This window comes from Ammospiza caudacuta, chromosome 6 (genome assembly GCF_027887145.1).
Source record: "Ammospiza caudacuta isolate bAmmCau1 chromosome 6, bAmmCau1.pri, whole genome shotgun sequence".
NCBI lineage: Eukaryota > Metazoa > Chordata > Aves > Passeriformes > Passerellidae > Ammospiza > Ammospiza caudacuta.
The window spans coordinates 43,378,504-43,397,766 of record NC_080598.1 but is presented as its reverse complement, the minus strand read 5'-3'; the positions used below and the strand labels follow the sequence as shown (position 1 = coordinate 43,397,766).

The window sequence follows — 19,263 nt, the reverse complement described above, 5'->3', positions numbered from 1 at the left end:
TTTCTGCTTTCCTTATCCTTCAAGGGGATTTCTCTAAGGTAACAAGGTATAACACAACATAGACTGTATCTGAGAGTGAATCCACCTGTTACACTGATTTTTTTTTTTTTTCTTCCTCAGGCTCATTTTGCAGTTCATTTATGGTGGAGCTGAGGGAGAATTCTTCTACTTCCACCTCCTGTACAAAGATTGACTCACCTGCCCTGGCTCCCTGAACATTTATCAATGGACTAGAGGAGGAAGTGACTATATCTGACAGCACACACTTCCTAATGTCTATTACAAATTTAGGTAAAAGATAACCAGGGGATGTTGGCGGAATATGCTCAGATACACAGAGAATCTAGCGTGGGTTGTTATCTATTAAAGAAGCTGGCTCAGTGACTGTATATGCTGCATAGGCAAGATCATCCTATCCCACATCCTGCAGGAAATTAAAAAATATAAGAAAAAAAGGCTACTTATACAGACACCACAGATGGATACTATCATGATATAGACATTCAGCCATTCTAAGAGCAGCATGGCACACTGACAGCAAGGCAACACCAGAGGTGTGATGCTAGTTGTTTCACAGCTTTTTTTTTTTTTTTTAAATCACTGCAAGCCTCGTTGATGGCCACAAAGCACTGTATTTGTATTGCAAAAAGTGCTATTTTTCCCTCACTCCACCCAACGTCCTTAGAGGAAATGGAAGATACTTTACAAAAGTGTTTATTATTTCAATCAAGATAGCACAAATTCCTAACAATAATTTTCTCAGGCCAAAAGCGACAGAAGTTTTCCAGGTCTGTAATGCTTCTTCTGAGAATCCCCAAGAGACACCCTACTTGAAGGAAACTACTTCTCAGAAAAGAGCAAATATGTTGTGTTTTGTTGATAGCTAAAATTCAGCCTAAGAAAAATTTCAGAATAGTATGGTAGGTTCCATTTTGATTTAGGTGGTATGGATTTTTAATATGGGAAGAGAAAAAATTTAGAAATTCTGTAGCCAGCACTAGAACAAAGACAAAAAAGCAATAGTGACATTTCCTTCCCAAAAACTTCTGTACATCTGTCCCCCTTATTGCCTGGGTGATGACATATCAGAATTGTATTACAAAGAACTGCAAGAAAAGACTGGAAAGGCTTGTATTTATTTATACAGCCTTACCTGGAAAAACAAGTACTGCAGAACAAGAATCTCCACATCTTTTTTTACTCTGTCCTCTAGAGATAAATACCACAGAAGTGTATTGCCTTGCCAAAATAGACCACTCCAGTTTACCACAATTTTGGCCTCTGTTTTAAACTACACAGAATACAGTCCCCCTTCCACTCCCACAATTGGAATCTACCAGCCTCTTCACCTGAAAACAAAGCTCGGCCTCCAGTGCTCCCAGTAAACCAATATTTCAACAAGCAAAATCAGAGAGGAGTCCACATTACCACAAAGACGTTCAATATTAACATAATAAAATGAGTTACAGCATCTTATATCTGGCAGTGAAGAGTTAAGTAAGTAGAAGGGAAATTCCCAGCAAACTGCCTTCAGCAGATACAGTGGAGTGTTGTCTGTTCTTGCTTTAACAGAGGCTTTATAAGAAGCCTTGTTTCAGCCACTACAGTGCTCTGTCTCCCTCAGTCCTTATGGGAAAGATGATCCAGTCCCTCTAGACTAAGCAAAGAATTCTGGCGCACCACACATGTAAATCTCCCTCTATTTTATGCGGCCGTTACAGAACAAAAGACAAATTACTACCATTATTTCAGAAACAGATGTAAAACAGAAGAGGTGAGGAAGAAGCAATTAGAAAGGCAAAGAAAGCTGAAGTGAAATAAATTTCTTTCTCTAACAGACCCGATTAAGTCCAAGGTACTTCCTGGCATGAGACACAAGGTACTACAACTCAAAGTGTAAAATATAATAAAGCAACACTGTTGGTAATGCCCACACTCTTGGTTTATTTTATTTTCTTCTCTCCATTCTGGCAGTATAAAGAAGGATACCATGCCTGAAGGCAGGGGCACAAGTGCTGCACAGGGCTGAGGCACTATATCTAGCAGCTGCTAAAACAGAACATCAAAGTCTCAGCTCCCTTTGAAAACCCATCAGGCAAGAACCACTCCTCCCATTCAGCTTCTTTAGGAGCTGGTACACGTAACCACTTCAGCGTGTTTGGCAATTCTACAACCACTTCCAAAACAGGTGGTGCAGTGGAAAGTCATGGAAGAGCCCCAAATCATGCAGTTATCTCCTTTTCCCCAGCAGGCAGCAACACGCATGCTGACCAAGAAGGCCAGCTGACAGGAAACAATTAAGTATTGAGAACAGGAGATTTGTAACTAATTCTCTGAAACTACAGAAAAGGCTCAGACTTATCTCGGTAAACTGGGTCAACAAAATCTTTCTCCAGGAAACTGATACATCTGATGACAGACAAAGTTTGTCATTAGAGGAAGATGAGTAAAAGGATGTTAAGATAATTATATCATATAGTACCAAGAGATGAGACAGGACATTTTAAAATGCAGTTTCTAGACTTGTCCAGTATTCATTGTAAGATCCCTCTCTGGCAGGTCCTGTCTGCAGAAGATGTTCACCTTGCACAAAACTTACTTGATCACCCACTGACTAAAGCATTTTTCATGAGATTTGTCTCTACCTACAACTGTAAGCACTAGTTTTGTTTGCAACACTTAGCTTAAAAGCTTTTTTCTTATCTCCATTTGACCAGGCACCTGTGTTAGTGATGTTTTCTCCTCCAGCGTGGACAGAGAAGTCTATGATGCAATGTGCCAGCTCTGCTGGTCATCCCAACTGCATATTATACCCATCTTTTCCACTTGGGGATTGAGAATAGGCATCTAGGAATGGTGCTGTTTCTTCAGAGATGCAATTTTGCTGGATTCATTAATAACAAATTTTGGGTAAGCCTTTCAATTGATAGGTCTTTTTGGACTCTATATGGGGTTTGAATATTTCTACTGACTCTGAAAACCAAAATCCAAGAGTAGGTATCTTCAGAGGAAGTGCAATAGCTTTCATTTTTGGAATTTGTGGTAAAACATAAAAAAAGTTATGCAATCCCATATTCCATTCCAACCCAATCCCTTTTTCTAGAGCCAAAATGAAATTGTTTCCTACAAGTACAGAGAAAATGGTATAATTAGTCCGAAGTTCCCAGACTCAGGAACACAGATGGGAAACCATGGAATCTCCACCCCAGGAATTTCACTAAGTGATTGCATGTAATTCTGAGCATGAACACAAAGATGCAGATACTAATCCCTTAAAAGGGCAGGCCAAAATACCCCTGCCACTCATGGAACAATGTCCTTTCAAGACTTCTCTCCTATCACAGATAAGATACATCAAGCAAGGAAAATAACAACAGTGTCCATCAAGAAATCTCCATTATATATTGCTTCTTTATCCTCAATGCCTTTCTTGATGTTTCAGCAAATGTTCTAAATAGAGCAGACTCAAAGGCCATAACTGGCACATTTCAGAGAAAATTCATCTGCAGTACAGGCAAATAGGAGTCCAAACAAGGCCTCCAGAAGGCTTGAGGAGAACACAGAAACACTTGCAGAGAGGTTAACCTTCATGTTGAAGGCAGAAACACTTGCAACCTTCATGTTGACAGTGTTTAAGGCTCTAGAGACCAGTTGGAATGTAAGACCATAAGCAAGCCCTCACATAAAGGTAACAGTGTTAGAAAAAAACTGAAAGTAAATGACCGGAGTAGTCAGTACCTGGTTTTGCTACCAAACAATATACACCATAAACACCACAGTGAGTTTCTGACAAACAATACACAAACAACTATGCCTTGTATAGCAACAAGCACAACAATTCACAATTCATAGTGTTACAGGATACCAGGAGTTTAGGTAATTTCAGACAGAAACATGCAAACAGCAAAACACCCAAGACCACAGCTCTTTTCGCTGTCACAGAAATGCTTCTCAGTAATGTCTACACTCATATTCAGGATTTGCAATTCTTTAGAGAACACAGAATGCTAACCTTTCTTTTTTTCTATTTAGAAAATATCAGTAGAGAAAACCTCTGCACTACATGAACCATAGTCTGTCCCCTACACCACAAAACAGCCTAGAAATTGATGTATATATTTTGTTCTCTTTAGAGCGGAGGATACTTTCATATTTAAATCATTCACATTATTATCAGCAGCAGCAAAGTGGGATTTCAGAAACAAATGAAAACACCACTCTGACCTTTGAAAAAAGCAAAATGAGTTATGCAAACAATGTCCTGAACAGAAAAACAAAATATTTAAATGACTAAAGATGGATTGGATCCAAGTTTCTTTAAATATACCAGAATAATCCAACTATTAAAACTGGGTTTTCAAAATCATTTTACATAATACCTTTAAATGTATTATATGTGCTTACTTGTAGAAACTAAAATAAAAAAATTAATATATTTGTGAACTTTGGTAAGAGAGAAGTTATTATTCCCATTCACCTTTTAGCAAAACTAATTCCACATTAAAACACAGCTCCTCCTTGAGGCTTTTCAGCTTTGAAGAAAGATAAGCAAATTGCCAATATGCAAAATAAATCTCTATGAAAGACAACTGTTCAAAAAAACCCTTAATTGGCAACCTTTGTTGAAATTGTTCCTGAGGGATATGTCTAAACTTCCTGGATTTTCTGGTAAGGAATTTTGAAAACAGAAGGCTAGGGGGATCACTGATAGTAGAAATCCAAATCTCACTCTCCCGGAGATATTATACACAGTTCCTTACTAGAAAGGAATGTGTTCATCAAAAGACAATCTTAAGAACAGCAAAGTCAATGAAGAACCACTTTTGGGGCTGAGTTTTTGTGCTTGTGCTTAAATCTCTCACATATACTGCTCGATTAACTGATTTCTTCAGAAAAGATGAGATTCTGTTCTCTTTGTCATGTGGACTGCCTGAATCAGAACGCCTTTAATTGCTGCTCAAATTATGATCCATCCAAAGATATTTACAGAGAAGCCAGAATCTTCAGCATTGTGAGACTGCCAAAGAATCACACCTACGTGTCTAGTGGAGTTGAGATCAGAAATTTATTGAACAGAACATTCTAACAAGTTATTTCACGCTGTTTCTAACACAACAGCTTGAGAAGTTTTAGGAAAATGTAATGGGAAGCATAAGTCACTTCACTAAGGAGTACATTGTCTTTAATAATGAAAAATTCTCATTTGAAATTCAGAATTTGACTGAAAAGTGTTTCTGAACTAAGTACCAGTATCAAGAAACAAAACTCCTAAACTTATTCAATTTCAAGTCTCTGCATCTTCAACTTATGTGAAATGAAGATAAGCTGACACCTCTTTACTCACCAGCACCTTTATCTCAATATCAAAAAAGAAACAGATGGTCCAGACTTGAAATTTCCTCCTCCTTTTTAGATAGTCTACCAAACAGGAAAATTTTCTCAGCTGAATTTTGAGAAAACTCAAATTTCCAGCACTGAAGACATTCATGGCCCAACTTGGCTACATTCTTCACAGAGAAGATTCTATTTGGGTTTTTTTTCCAGCAGCAAGCAAATAAAGAAATCTTTATGCATACAAAAGGTTTAGACCAAGAAAGTCACAGCCCTTTTGCTTTAAAGGATCAATCTTGCCCAGGCAACTATCCCTGACAGACAGCTGCCAACAGCAGCACTGCCAGATCTTCCTTGACTAACTTTTCAGTCAAGTCCCATGCGCCAGAGAGCAGAAAGATTGAAAGGGGAGTGGAAGACATGTACTGAGCCAGACACAATCTGAAATTCAAGCAAAGAAACCAAGCAACACAGAATCATAGAACAGCCAGAGTTGGAAGGGAACCCACAAGGATCATTGACATCCAACTCCTGGCTGTGCACAGGACACCCCAAGCGTAACACTGTGTGCCCAAGAGGATTGTTCAAACACTCTGGCAGGCTCCCCACTTCCCTGGGGAGCCTGTTCACATGCCCAACCATCCAGCAGAGCTCTCTTAGTTTTAAATTCCTCTCACTAAAGGTTCTTGTCTCAGTGCCAGTTTTAAATAGATTTGAATCAGCCAGGCTGGCCTGGCATCTCCCCACCTGGTTTGCTGTGAAGAGTTCTTGGATAAGAAATATTCATAAAAATGCCATGTGTGCAATAGGAGGGTGTCTGGAAACTGGTATCTTTTAGCACTACTCAGCTTTTTTTTGCTCACTCTCCCCTGCTTTTTCTTTTTTTAAGAATATAGCTTTCAACTACTGTTACAGAATGAAATCCTAGAAATAACTGCTTGTAATAAAGGATTCTTGACATTTCCATCCTGACACTGCACAGTCCAGCCCTAACAGAGCATTCAGAAATTCTTGTAATTGGCACTGGTTCTGGACAATCCAGTAATAAGCTTTTTTGAGTGAGCTTTCTTGCTTATTACCAACCAAAGTTCTCTTACCCAGAGCATTTTGGTCAAGCTACTCAATGGCTGATAGTATCCAGTGTTAGGTAGACACTAAAAAAGTACTTGTAACCAAAAATGTTATTCATTATTATAAACCACATTAATCCCTACACAAAAAAGTTGGTGCTCCACAGTGGAGTTCTGGTTGCTGCATCTTCTTCAGGTTGTAAAACACATCTACACCTAGGACCTACTGAACAGGATCACCAAGCAAAGCTATTACCACATACACAGGGGAACTGAAATAATCTTGACTTTTACATTTCTCCCTTCCCCTTTTTCAAATGACTTTCTTGTTAAATACTGGATCTCTGCATGGTTCACAAACAGCTGCTGCTTGATACCTGCAGCTCAGAGAAACCCTAGAGAATAACAGGCTGACATAGAGCCAACAGCGTGCAATTTGCAAACTTTGGTGTCAGCCACAAAACTTGACCAGTCACAAAGCTAGGGGAAATTAGGTAAAAGCACAATCTTCACAGGAAAGGCCAACTAACACTTTCAGGGACAGGAAAGGGGTTTCTTCGTGCTTTTTCAGGGATTTCCCATTTATATCACAGTACAAAACACCAAAAAGAACAATGTTCATCTGTTGAGGAGGCCAAAGCATGACCTCGGTCTGGATAGAAAACATTGCTGGTGGACTGTGTATTGCTGGTGGAAAGTTCACTGTACAATGGAAGATAGCTCCAAAACAAAGCCTAGTAAGGAAGGAAAACCCTTTGGCCCCTTTTGCTACCTCCTGCTCTGGCATTTGTACTTGGTCACTGAAACCCTTAACTGAGCCTGATTCCAAGCCCTTGGCTGCTGACTTTGTAGGGTTGTCCAGGGACTGGCCCACAGGAGGGCTGCCTAATGGAAGTCTTTCCACATGGAACTCAGATCACACCCAACTCCCAGCACTGGACAGGCCTACTGAGACAGCCATATAACCCCAATTCAACTTCTCTTCCTCAGCTGTGCAACACCAGTGTCTTCAACACAGCTGTTCAAGACCTTTGCTCTCACAAGTAACCAAACTTCCCTTCTCACAATACCCACTACACTTTCATTTACTTGAAATGAGAAGGTACAGGGCAGACTTGGAAATCTCCAAACTATTCACAATGAGTTCAGCTTCAGGGCAGTCCCGGACAGGGTGAGGCAAATGAAGGAAAAGTCACTAACCCTATCTTGTCTTTCATAAGCCTGGCTTACAAAGGGGATTTCTATTTCTACAAAGCAGCATTCTGATAGGGAGGATACAGAACATGCAGCCCCAAGATTTCAGAGTGCCTCACTGTAACACACAGGAATAGCACAGTTCAAAGATGGGCCCACTCAATCCCTCTGTTCTTAGTCCAGATGGACCTGCCCTAAGATCAATGCCAGAAAGGACATTCTTCTGGGAAACTTCCCAATGCCCTTCTCTCAGCTGCACAACTGTGAACCAATTCCAACAGCTATGGCATGGTAGCACAGCTTTCATTTATACTTCACTATGTGCAAGGCAAATCAATGGATAAAATTTGAGATCCTTGTGTGAGGAAGAGTCACAGATGGATAAAAATATTGTTAAAAGAATTAGGGAAGGGGGAAAAACCAGACATTCGTGGGATTCCCTGACAGCTCTGTGCAGAAGGAAGGGCTGGGCTGGAAAAAACAGGGCCTCAGGTTCCTGCCAAGCTGTCTGAGGCCAGTCCTTTCCAAATAGCTCACAGAAACAGCCAAGGCTCCCTTGTAACCCTTTCAGAACTCCTTTAGAGAGGAGGGCTGCTGGAGGCAGAGCCACTCCTACAGAGCACCAGAATATAGGGTCCCCTCATTCCTACAAGAATGTAAGGAGCAGAGTAGATCTCCCCCATGACAACTACAGGCACATTAACCCTCTGAAAACCACTCTGGAAAACAACTGTTTTAATGGTGAATGGGAGGATTAAATAAATGCGGAGGAAAGGAAGATGTGCTGGTCACTTTGCAACATGAAGTATCTAGAACTGATATGGTGTATTTAAAAGACCTCTGAGATCAGGAAAAACTGGGGGAACATTTGAGTCTAGGGCAAGACACAAGAAGATTGCAACTTGTTCCATATTGAATTAGGTGTTTAACAGAACAGAAAAGATCCAGCAACTTCCACCACAGCCAACAAAATCCACCAGTGCAGGAAAAGAAGAGTTGCCTAGGAATGGGGAAAGAAAAAAAAATCCCTGGAAAAAATTAACTACTTATACCTGTTCAGTTCAACATTTACTGTAATAATCAAAGAAAAACAACTGCATATTAATAAAAAATTCAGTGTTTAGCATGGTCAGAAACCAACAAGATATTCCTATATCTAATGAGACAGAAATTGAAGATACACTAGTGTTACTTACATAAAACTAATGTTTTACCCCTTCTTGAGGTACTGTTTTCATCTCTTGTCATCTCTGTAAAGATAGCCAGATTATTAGACAATTATTAGACAGCCAGGATAACTTCCATTTGGATTTTGAAAAGAATGGAACTGTTTATTTTAGGAGAGACAAACAAGAAGGGAGACAAGAAAAAGACAGAGAATAAATAGGACAGAAAATAAATCAAGCATTTCTGTTTGCCTTCATGTGATCTTGTTACAGGTACACAGACTTTTGGGAAAATTTGGGAAAAAAATTACAAAAGGAAACTTTTGCATTATATGCACCACCCATGGAACTCATTGCTACGACTCAACAGGACTACATTTTCTGCAGAAGGCAAAAGATTATTAATGACAAAATCCACACTAGACTATGTAGAAAAAAGTACTGCAAGAAGTACATGCCAGCTGCTAACAGTTAGAGGGTGAAATCTATCTTCACCTCAGAAAGGGAATTCCCCTGCTGCCCATCAGAACATTTTTTGTACTAATGATGTTGGAGATAGCTGCTCTGAAGCAGAGGATGGGAGTACTGAAGAGATTAGCAGCCCAGTCTAGGATAGCAAATCCTGTGTTTACATCAGGGTAAGGTCAGTTTGTGGAGGCAGCTGAAAAGGAAACCCAAAATCATTATGTAGTATTGGTTTGGGAGAAGGTAGGAGACCCCTGTCACTCTCCTCCACTTATCAACTTGGGCTGCTTGCTCTCCAAAGTGTGCTGCAGGGAATAGTAGGAAAGATCCTCTTATCTCCTCTGGAAGTCACACAGTCAAAAAGAAGCTTGCTCCCCCTCAAATTCTGAGTTATTTGCAGGAAATGTAATTGTCCAAGGCCAGCAGACAAAGGCAATGCAGTGGCTGAGCCCCCTTTGCTCAGGGAGGCAGCAGGCTGCAGCTCCAGCAGCGCTTCTCAGAAGCAGCTGAGCAGAGAGAGAGGCCGCACTTGCTCAGCTTCACTGGTGCCCTGCTCTGCCCCGCTGTGAGGCCTCAGATTTTGCCTCCAGCTCCCAGCACTGGCTCCTACGGTCTCCCTGCACGCAGCACAAGCCTCCTCTGCCTCTGGAAAGGGTCCTGTGATTAATCTCACTTATTACCTCGGCAAAGGAACAGCGCGGCGGCCGCCAGCCAAGTCCGACTCAACAGCGTCTGGGGAGCCGAGCTGCGGGGCCAGGCCTCAGACTGTCTGGGCCAGTCACGAGCTCTGCGCCTTCCCTCCCTGCAGCCTCCACACACACAGAGCCAAGGCCTAGCTGTGGGAAGCTGGGATCCTTGAGGACTCTGCCAATCCATGGTGCTCAGGCCCAGAGCCATTTCCAAGCAGGATGGAGAGCAATTGGCCCTGACAAATTTCCTTAGTGTGACCAATATATATATAGAAAAAAAAACCCAAGGTGAGCCATGTATTTCTGAAGTTTAAGTCAGACAATTCACTTCCACACTTAACAAGTTGTCACTGGTGACCCTGGGAGACATGCACGGGGAAAAAAATACCAAAACAACCTTTTACCTTTAGTTGGTTTGTTTAAGGCAGGAAATACAGGCACAAATATGCATGGATGCACAGGGAGAAGAACATGCACAAACTGGAAACAGACTTGTAAAAATGTACAGCTACCCAGGTAGTAGTTCTATTTTTCACCTGCCCTCCTCAAACCTCTTCTGAGCAGGAAGTAATAAACCCCAAATTCAGGGCTCTCAGAAGTGCTGCCTCTCTCATGGCCCACAGGTAGAATCAGCATGACAGAGACACCGAGGCAATGCAGATTACAGAAAAATCACAGAACCCACCCTGAATTACTTCTCTACCTCAAATAAATGAAATCAAATTAATTCAGGCATTAAGGTAAAGGGAAAAGAGAACAAGCACTGTGGGGATCAAGGAACAGACATGTGGCTATGCTAGCAGAGGGCTGGAGAGTCAGGGCTATTGGGCTGCTGCTGCTCTGGCACTCCTGTAGTACTTAGCCAGGGAGGTGTTAAGGTCACTGCAGTTTGCTCAGACTGAACTGAGGACCTACTGTGTAACCCTCAGCGCTTGCTGCTTTATCCCTTCATTTCCTCCACAGGCAGCAGCATAGCAGAGCCTCCAAATCACCTTACACCTAGATGCTGTGCAAACAAATAGGCCCTGAGCACTTGCAAATGCAGCACTGGAGAGCAGTCAGGTAGTCTCCACTTTGCAAGAAACTGCAGGGAGCTTGAAAAAACAATTTTGAAGAGAATAAAGTTACCATCAAGCCAGAACAACAAGGCAACACATACGTTATATAGAGAAGATATTTATTCTTATAAAAACTTGGTGCTAGCTACCAACATCCCAGGAAATTTTCTTGTCCTTACTTCTAGCTGCAAGCCCATACATAATTAACAGTCTCCCACAGCCTCAACTGCAACACCCATGCTGCTTCTGCCATGCTAAGCCCGCCCTAGTCTAGCTCAAGAGTCTTGCAAAAAAGCAAGACTGTCCCATCAAGTGCTCACCCTTCTATCCTTGTAAGAATCACCCTGCACATCTTTTGTCTATTTCAGTCTCCCTTTTCTTATTGCTCTTCACAGCCTGTCTAGTCAGGGTCCAAGCACAATTTTTTATTTCACATTCCACAGCTCCAAAATTTAAAATAAAAACTAAGGAAACAACAAAGCCACTTTCACCTTCCCTGCATGTCAAACACAGCCAGCTGCCTCTCTGACACAAAGGACTGAGACCAGTGAACCACAATTAGCTGCTGATTGCTGTCTGGGGTCTTTCTGACAAAACTCAAAGATTCAGTGAAACTACAGAAGCCAAATAGACCAGCTCAGAGAAAACCCTCCAAAGAGACCTGGGATTCTTCCTCATAAGTCCAGAGGATATATACTGGGTGTGATCAGAGCATCTCAAACCTAGAACACATAGTACATGTAACCCCTAGCAGTAAAAGAAACTGGCATGAAGCAACAGCAAGCACTAGGTGGGGAATCAGAATAGAAAGTACCCACTACCCAGCCAAGGCTAAGGAAGGCCAGCAATTGAAAGGAGGGTCCTGATTTGGGAGACTGTTTTTGTCAATTGGAATGTGCAAGTAAGCAGAGTGTACAATCATTTTGCTGTAGAATTTTTGGGATGTAAATTGATACATATTTTCTATTAGAGCAGGCACAGGAAGCTTTTTAAGTAGTACTGGATTTCCTGCACCTACATTGTTGATCTGTACATGAGCAGTAAATATATGCAATGCAACCAGAAGCATCTGAGATGATAAAAGTCTAGACAGCATTTTCTGGTTTTCCACCTATTCTATACTTCTAGGAAGGAAAAATAAAAACAAAAACAGCCAAAGCAGAGATTGTTTGAGAACCTGGACATACAGCAAGTACATGTACATGCACCTACCCTGTGAGGCCCTGAGAGTCGCTGCTATTACTATCACTGAGAGTGATACCAGAGTAAATGATACTTAAAACCTCCTTACATCAGCAAATTGAAAAAGCATGTGTTTATATAAATTTAAACCAGATTAGACAAGTCTACCAACAAAACATTTCTTGATGAACCTGAGCACCTTGGCAGAAATTATGAGCTAAAAAGTATTTCAGACATGTCAAGCAAGGAAAAGAGGAGAATCCCTTTTCTCTGACTGCAGTGGCCCTTCACAGGCTCTGTAATATAAATTCAACTGCCATTCTACCCTCTGACAGATGACAAGGAAGCTTGCCTGCCTGCCCTAACCAAATTAGATAAGTCTGTCAGAAAATCCAAGGGAAAAAAATATGCTGAGCAGTTTGGAAGTGTGAGGTCAGCCTTCAGGTTTGGGAGAGATGTTATGAATGAGCAGGAAGCTAATAAAACAGATCTGAGAACACACTGACCATTTCACTGCTGAATTCTTGCCAATTTACTGCCCCTTTGAGATGAACACAAGCAAGGATGGTTGCTGCTGAATACAAGGTGCCCACTGAAAACACAGAAATCTGTACCAGTTAGAAAGAAATCTTTCTTGCTAGTTTTGGTCCAGGTCTTAAAGATTTTGTGACCTGCAGAGCCCAAGTAATTCTTGGAGACAAAAATCCATTGTCTTTTTCAAATACAAGTGAAACAGCAGCTGCAAATTCCAAAGCCAGAAACCTCCACTAACCTCCATCTACTGTCCTCACAACTTGGGATTACACAGCTATTTGCTAACAGATACTTCAAAGCCAGTTTATGTTCTGAATCAACAAGTTTCATTCTGTCAAACACCTGAGTTTTTACCTTTATTATGAAACCAAGAATGCTTTCAGAAGAATGCTTTTTCAAGAGCAGCTCTAGATTTGGCATAATTTCATTGATATACAGAGGGCAACAAGGCAGGTATGCAGCAAACGTGGCAGAGACTGACAGTCCCATCACAGTAGTCAGAAGTAAGGCCACATACAATTTGGAATATTTCACTTGTGCAGCCCTGCAGGCTTCTTTGTCTGAGGTGCAGCAACAGGCTAGGCCACCATTTGAGTGGAAACAGTGCCAATGATTATGGAAAGTGGCAAAAAAACCCCTCAAAATGCACAGCAGTGCAGATGTATAAAACAACATTTTAACATACCTAGAACTGCCCTCTGTCTCTGTATTGCAAACCAAAGACCTCCTTTGCCTTTTGGCAAGCAGACTACTAGTTCAGCACCTTATCTCATGCAACACAAAGGAATCAGCAAAAGAAAGGATAACTTCTTTTGAGATACATTTAGGTAAGCCACTACTGTGAGAGTGGGAATTAAGGGGGAAGATGATTTGTCTAAAAGAATAGCCTGAATCCTACAGCTTTGCGAGCATCTTCTAACCAACTTCAGCAGCACAGAGCCATTCAAAAACCGAGTGGGGACTGCACTTCAGAGACAGATGCTTGACCTGGAGTTAAGTGCAAGCCAGATAAGAGATCCATTCACAGAACAATTCCATCCTTGCTGAATTCTGCAACCCATAGACAAGAATCTCAACCTCAAAACAGGAAGCTTTTCTTCAGTCATCCCGTGCTGAGCACAGGCTGACACCCATCAGATGACCCTCTATGAATTGCTTGCTCCAATGTAACAAATCAAGCAGCAAAAAAGGCATTTACAATACAAGATAGTCATCCCCATATACCATGGCCTTGATATTCCTTTTGGAATTCTCTCATTAAACAGAAGTTCACAGACCAAGTAATCCAGCACTGCCTCAAGAGTTTTTTTTCCATTTCCAGATTTACACAAAACTCTTAACTACCAGTATTTTGGCCATTCAATAAAAGCAGCCATGAAGATAATTCAATAGAGAGTCTTAAGACATCTTTCCGACTCTTGTTCTGAGGATAGAAAACAGAGCAACTGAAGTAATGAAAGACTAAATGTCTCATAAAAGGTTAGAAGATGGAATCTTCTATCAGTTGTGACTGGAAAATTCTGAAGTATTTTCAGATTGCGGTACAAAATAAAACACAAACTCTAACTAAAGGCACAATTAAACTATGCACACAATGCTAGATGAGGCACCACCCTGGATGTCATTCAGAGTGCAGTTCTGGGCATTAGTGGTGGGGTTTGCAGCTCTGTCTGTGAGCCCATGCAAAGGTGCAAACAGCTGAAAAGGCAATGAAAGCTCTAGGACAGCCTGCATGCTGCTGCTCTTCCAAGGCATGTAGGAGGGGAAGGCAATTTACACCTGTTGGATAGGTTCTGTATTTGGACTAGGTAATAGCTTGCCTGGATGGGGTCCAAGAGCAGAATCACCACCACTTCTCTCAATAAGTTTAAACCCCTGAGGCAAACATTGTGCTGGAACAGAAACAGGCCAGGAATTAATTTCTCACATTCCTCTTCTGGAGGTAGGATGAAAAGTAGTGACTGATGAAATAAGAACAATTTTACTTGAGCTTTCCAAATCCCATTACAATCTTTCTATTGAAGGACCCATTTGGGAAAGGATCACCACTCAGATCACATGCCTTCTGCACTGTGTTTCTCCCTCTCTCACTTCTTTCCATCTTCCAGTAGCATTCAGGCACCAGTGATAAAAATCAGTTTTTTCATGTACATAGTGCTTTCCAGACCTAAATTCACATCTTGGAGAAGCTCTGCTTTATTATCTGGTTTTAGAAGACAAAAATGAACGCCTAGGAATACAGGCTCAGGACTCAATATTATTTACTGGAATGGCAAAGGAAGAACTCAAATCTCCAGCAGTCCTGAGCCTGTATTCCTGCCTGGTTACTGCAGCAAGTTTGCCTTATTCCTAGCTTCCAAGATTCAGACTCCTGCAAGTAAATCTTGCTGCTCTTTGAATCACAGGGAAAATAGTTTTACCATAGAATCAGTCCTCTGCCCTGATTCCCAGGAGTGTATAAGCCATAACTATAAATTCCAGTGCCCAAAATTAATATAAGGTATAAAGAAGAGATCCAAAAAAGAAACTCTGATAAACACTACTCTATCTTTGAACAATCTACACTTGATATTCAAGGAAAAAGCATGAAGATGCTTTAAGGTCTAAGTTTGCATTCTGCATATATGTCTCAATGCCAGCAAACCTAAACTTACAGATACAGGGATGGGAAATAATCAAGGAAAAACAGACATTTCCTTCTCATCCACCATGTTCATTTATGCCCTTATTTCACCACGAACATGACAGTTCTGGGAACACAGCTATTTTCACTGGGCTAGTTTTTAGACCTGACAGAAACCATTACTAAGCCCTAAGAAACAGAATTGTTTACTGCTGGAAAGGATCCTCCTTTTAAGATCCTCAAGTCCAGCTGTTAACCTTAACACTACCAAGTCCACCATTAAAACATGTCCAAGTACCACATCTACACATGTATTAAAAACCCTCAGGTGACTCCATCACCTCCCTTAGGTGGCCTGTTTCAATACTTTAGAATCCTTTTGGTGAATAAATTTTTCTTAATATCTAATCTAAACTTCCCCTGATGGAACTTGAGGTCATTTCCTCATGTCCTATAGTTTGTTACTTAGGAGAAGAGACCAACACACACCTTGCTACAACTTCCTTGGAAGGAGTTGTACAGAGCAATATTGTGCCCCCCGCTCCCCAAGACTCCTTTCCTCCAGGATAAACAACCTCCCTTAAGCAGCTCCCTCAGCTGCTGCACATTAAGACTTGGGCTCCCAACCCTTCACCAGCTCTGTTGCCCTTCTCTGGACACACCCCTGCATCTGAGCAAGAAGCCAAACACAAATTACAAATGACCAATGAGTGCAGTGCATTGCGTTCTTCTCCAAAAAGCTAGAGCAGCAATTTTAACTTACCTGACTGCTGAAGAGACAGATCTTTTGTCATCTCTATGAGTGTCTGACTGAACAGGCCACAGTGACCCTCTTTTTTTGAGTGGTGACCAGTAGCTCTGTGGGGCAGCTGCATTTCCCTTGCTTATAGCTCCACTTGCCAAGTCCAGGTTTGTTAACTAAGGAGGCAAAAAAAAAAAAAGAAACAAAACAAAAACAAACCCAAACAAACTATCAGAGACAATTAAAAGCTAAGAAAAGGGAAAAAGTATCACTAAGTAAATGGGATAGAGTATGTACTACAAGAAGTGAAATTGCTAGAATATGGAAATACTCAAATGCAAAAGCACTGTGCTAGTTGCACAAAGCAGCGAGCAATGACACCAACATCCACCATGCCTGAGATGAATTAAGGGGCCAGCATGAAAATTACAGCTCTTTAATCCACAGAAGTCGGGAGGAGGAAAAGGACAAAGACGGGGCAAAAATCCCAAAGTAAGAAAGGTCCTGCCATGTGAAAAATAAACTCCACATGCATGGATCAAAAGTGAGAAGCTTATATTACACTAAGCAAAGAACCAGAGTACCTCTCCAGTCAGGGTGAGCTGTGTCAGTATAAGCCAACCACGCACACCTGTCATGTCTCTACCCCTCTTTATACAAACATACAGGCCTAACCCAAAGCATAAGTACCTTGGACATAAAATTCAAACCAAAACTCAACCAAACATTCAAGAAACTGCTCACACAACCACCTACAAATACCATGTTCACACAAGTAAATGCACAAAAATCATGTTAGGTGTACATTTGCAATATCAAGCTCTAAAACCTGGAAGTTTTTAAGCACATAACATGTATTCCATTGTTTCTTTCTACAAGCATTCCTCCTGTGCTGCTTATACTCTTGAAAGATCAAACTCTGCATGTAGACACTATCAGCTTATGTACTGAAGAAATACATAATGCAATGGATCTACTACAGCAGTATAACAGCTTACATTTAAAAAAAAAAGGTAACAAAACAATAGAAAAGTTAGCTTTGCAAAGACCTCCCAGTCAGGCTCTGACATACAACTACTTCAAATTATATGATCATATCCTATTTTTTAGGAACAGCAGAAACATCAGGACCTGCACAATGCCTAGGATCATAGTCAGATGAACCTGTTTTGGCCCTCCTCACTTCTGTAGCAATTGGAAGACATGTGTCCAATGAAACAGGACACAAAGAAGAGTCTAACGACTAGCCCTGCATCTGCTCCAGATCTCAAAGGCGATGCTTATTAAGACACTTCAAGTGTGACTTAAGCATAGTTTAACAGTGCTCTCCTAACAGAAGAATTGGTGTGCAATTACTCAAACAAGTACATACCACCTTCACTGCAATACAGGGTACTCACACTTATAATGGGCTTGTCCAGGACTACAGACAGTCCTCTCACTGAACTCTGGACCACAAATATTGCCATGGACTACACAGCAGGTAGTCCCTCCATGTGTTTTAGTAGTACAAGGCACCTAAGGATGTTGTAGGTTCAGAACTCCCACTTGAAGTTCTGGACAGGATTAAATTCTAGTGGCTATACCCTAGGATTCTGCCCACTTCTCCAAAAGCAGCCACTTTTACCTCACCCCTTCTCAGGTCTATCCTTTCCCATCCTTGCTCCCCATCTGTGTGTCATTTTTCTCACACAGTCAGTCTCAGCTTCTGCATTTCAGCTGTCATTCTCCTTGTTTTCCTCAGTACAGTTTCATTCTTACAGACCTCCAGCACTAGTTTCCTCACTACATCTGGACCCTGACCCACATTATTTCAGGTCTGGAACTTTCCACAGGAGTGGAAATCCACTTGATCTGTCTTCCCACACTTCAATTCTTGGTTTCTCACACGTCCTCTATGCTAGTAGTTCGGGTTTTATTCCCCTCCCCAGTCCACTCCTTTTGCCAATCTTTGTTCATCCAGTCCTTGAACGTGGGCTGCTCACTGAGCCACATTTATCACACTATCACTCCATCCATTTCTGTTCTTCTGTCTGAATGGCTCTCAGTGTCCTCTCCTAAATTATGTCCAGATACAAATTTCACAGCCTCCATATCCTAGCTGTTCTCCATACCTGGCAGAACTCCTACTAATTCTGCAGTCAAGTCAGACAGGTCCCCAGTCCAGCATGGAGGCAGAACTCCTACTAATTCTGCAGTCAAGTCAGACAGGTCCCCAGTCCAGCATGGACCAGGTTACTGAAAACACAGGAGAACAGACACTCAAGCCAAAGTACATTTTAGAGGTGCAAATGCAGAGAAATTCAGTTCAGCATCTTCAGTGTGGAGGGAACCTTCAGGAAGCTGAGAAGGTCTAGCAGGTCTTCCTGAGTACATTACACCTGAAGCTTTTTCAATAGTTACTCTGCAATCAAGCATCAACAAAATTCTGAATTCCAAATTGCTATTTCAAAGCATGGGAGATGAAGAGATTTGAAAGAAAAGTTCCACAGATATTAAAATGCACAAAAAATATTTTTTTAATCCAGCCTTGGTTTTGGCTAGAATACCTCACCTTGCCTGAAGTGTTCTGAAAATTGAACAATAAGCAGAGAGAAAATTAATTCAAATAAATAAAGTTCCAGAACACTGTAAGCAATTTAAGACAACATCTTCCAGTGGGGCATTATCAGGCAAGCTTAGCAATGGGTAGTGTTATCCACCTTATACAGAAAACAATATTAGGTGACATTTTGGTGCCTCTACCTCATCCTTAACGTTGATGTGTTCCGTAGAAATTAATTAAAATTTAAAGCATCTTCATTGCAGTAACAGAAACCTTCAAATGAGATTTAGTTCTGATTGTGCCAGGCACTATACAAATATCTAACAATGACAGTTGCTGGTCACAAAGAATTCATTGTCTGAAAAGAAGGAAGAATGGTAAATGATGCAAACACAGAAGGCAACATGGTAAATAAAACAGGTTATATACAATTCTTAGCTTGTCAGCAGCAGCGATCACAACTTTGCTAACACATCCAATGTGTGAAATGAAAATGACTTCATCCAATTCTCTCTCCTCATTATCTTGATGCCAAGAACCATTTAGTCTGATGAATTATGACCTCAATCCTACTCTATTACTGTGACATGCTTTCCTCTTTAATTATCATTGTATCAATGTATCATCGCTTATTTAAAAGCTGTCTTTTTAAGCAGATGAGCAA

The 19,263-nt window shown here is 41.2% G+C and overlaps 1 protein-coding gene across 1 annotated transcript in view; it reads right to left on the bottom strand.

The window, feature by feature from the left end:
* Nucleotides 1-19,263, bottom strand: part of TTLL5 (tubulin tyrosine ligase like 5) — a 123,644-nt gene that overhangs the window by 34,085 nt on the left and 70,296 nt on the right. The window contains exon 29 of the mRNA XM_058807177.1: nucleotides 16,076-16,230. Coding sequence (XP_058663160.1) covers nucleotides 16,076-16,230 — 155 coding nt within the window. The remainder of the gene's footprint in view (nucleotides 1-16,075; nucleotides 16,231-19,263) is intronic.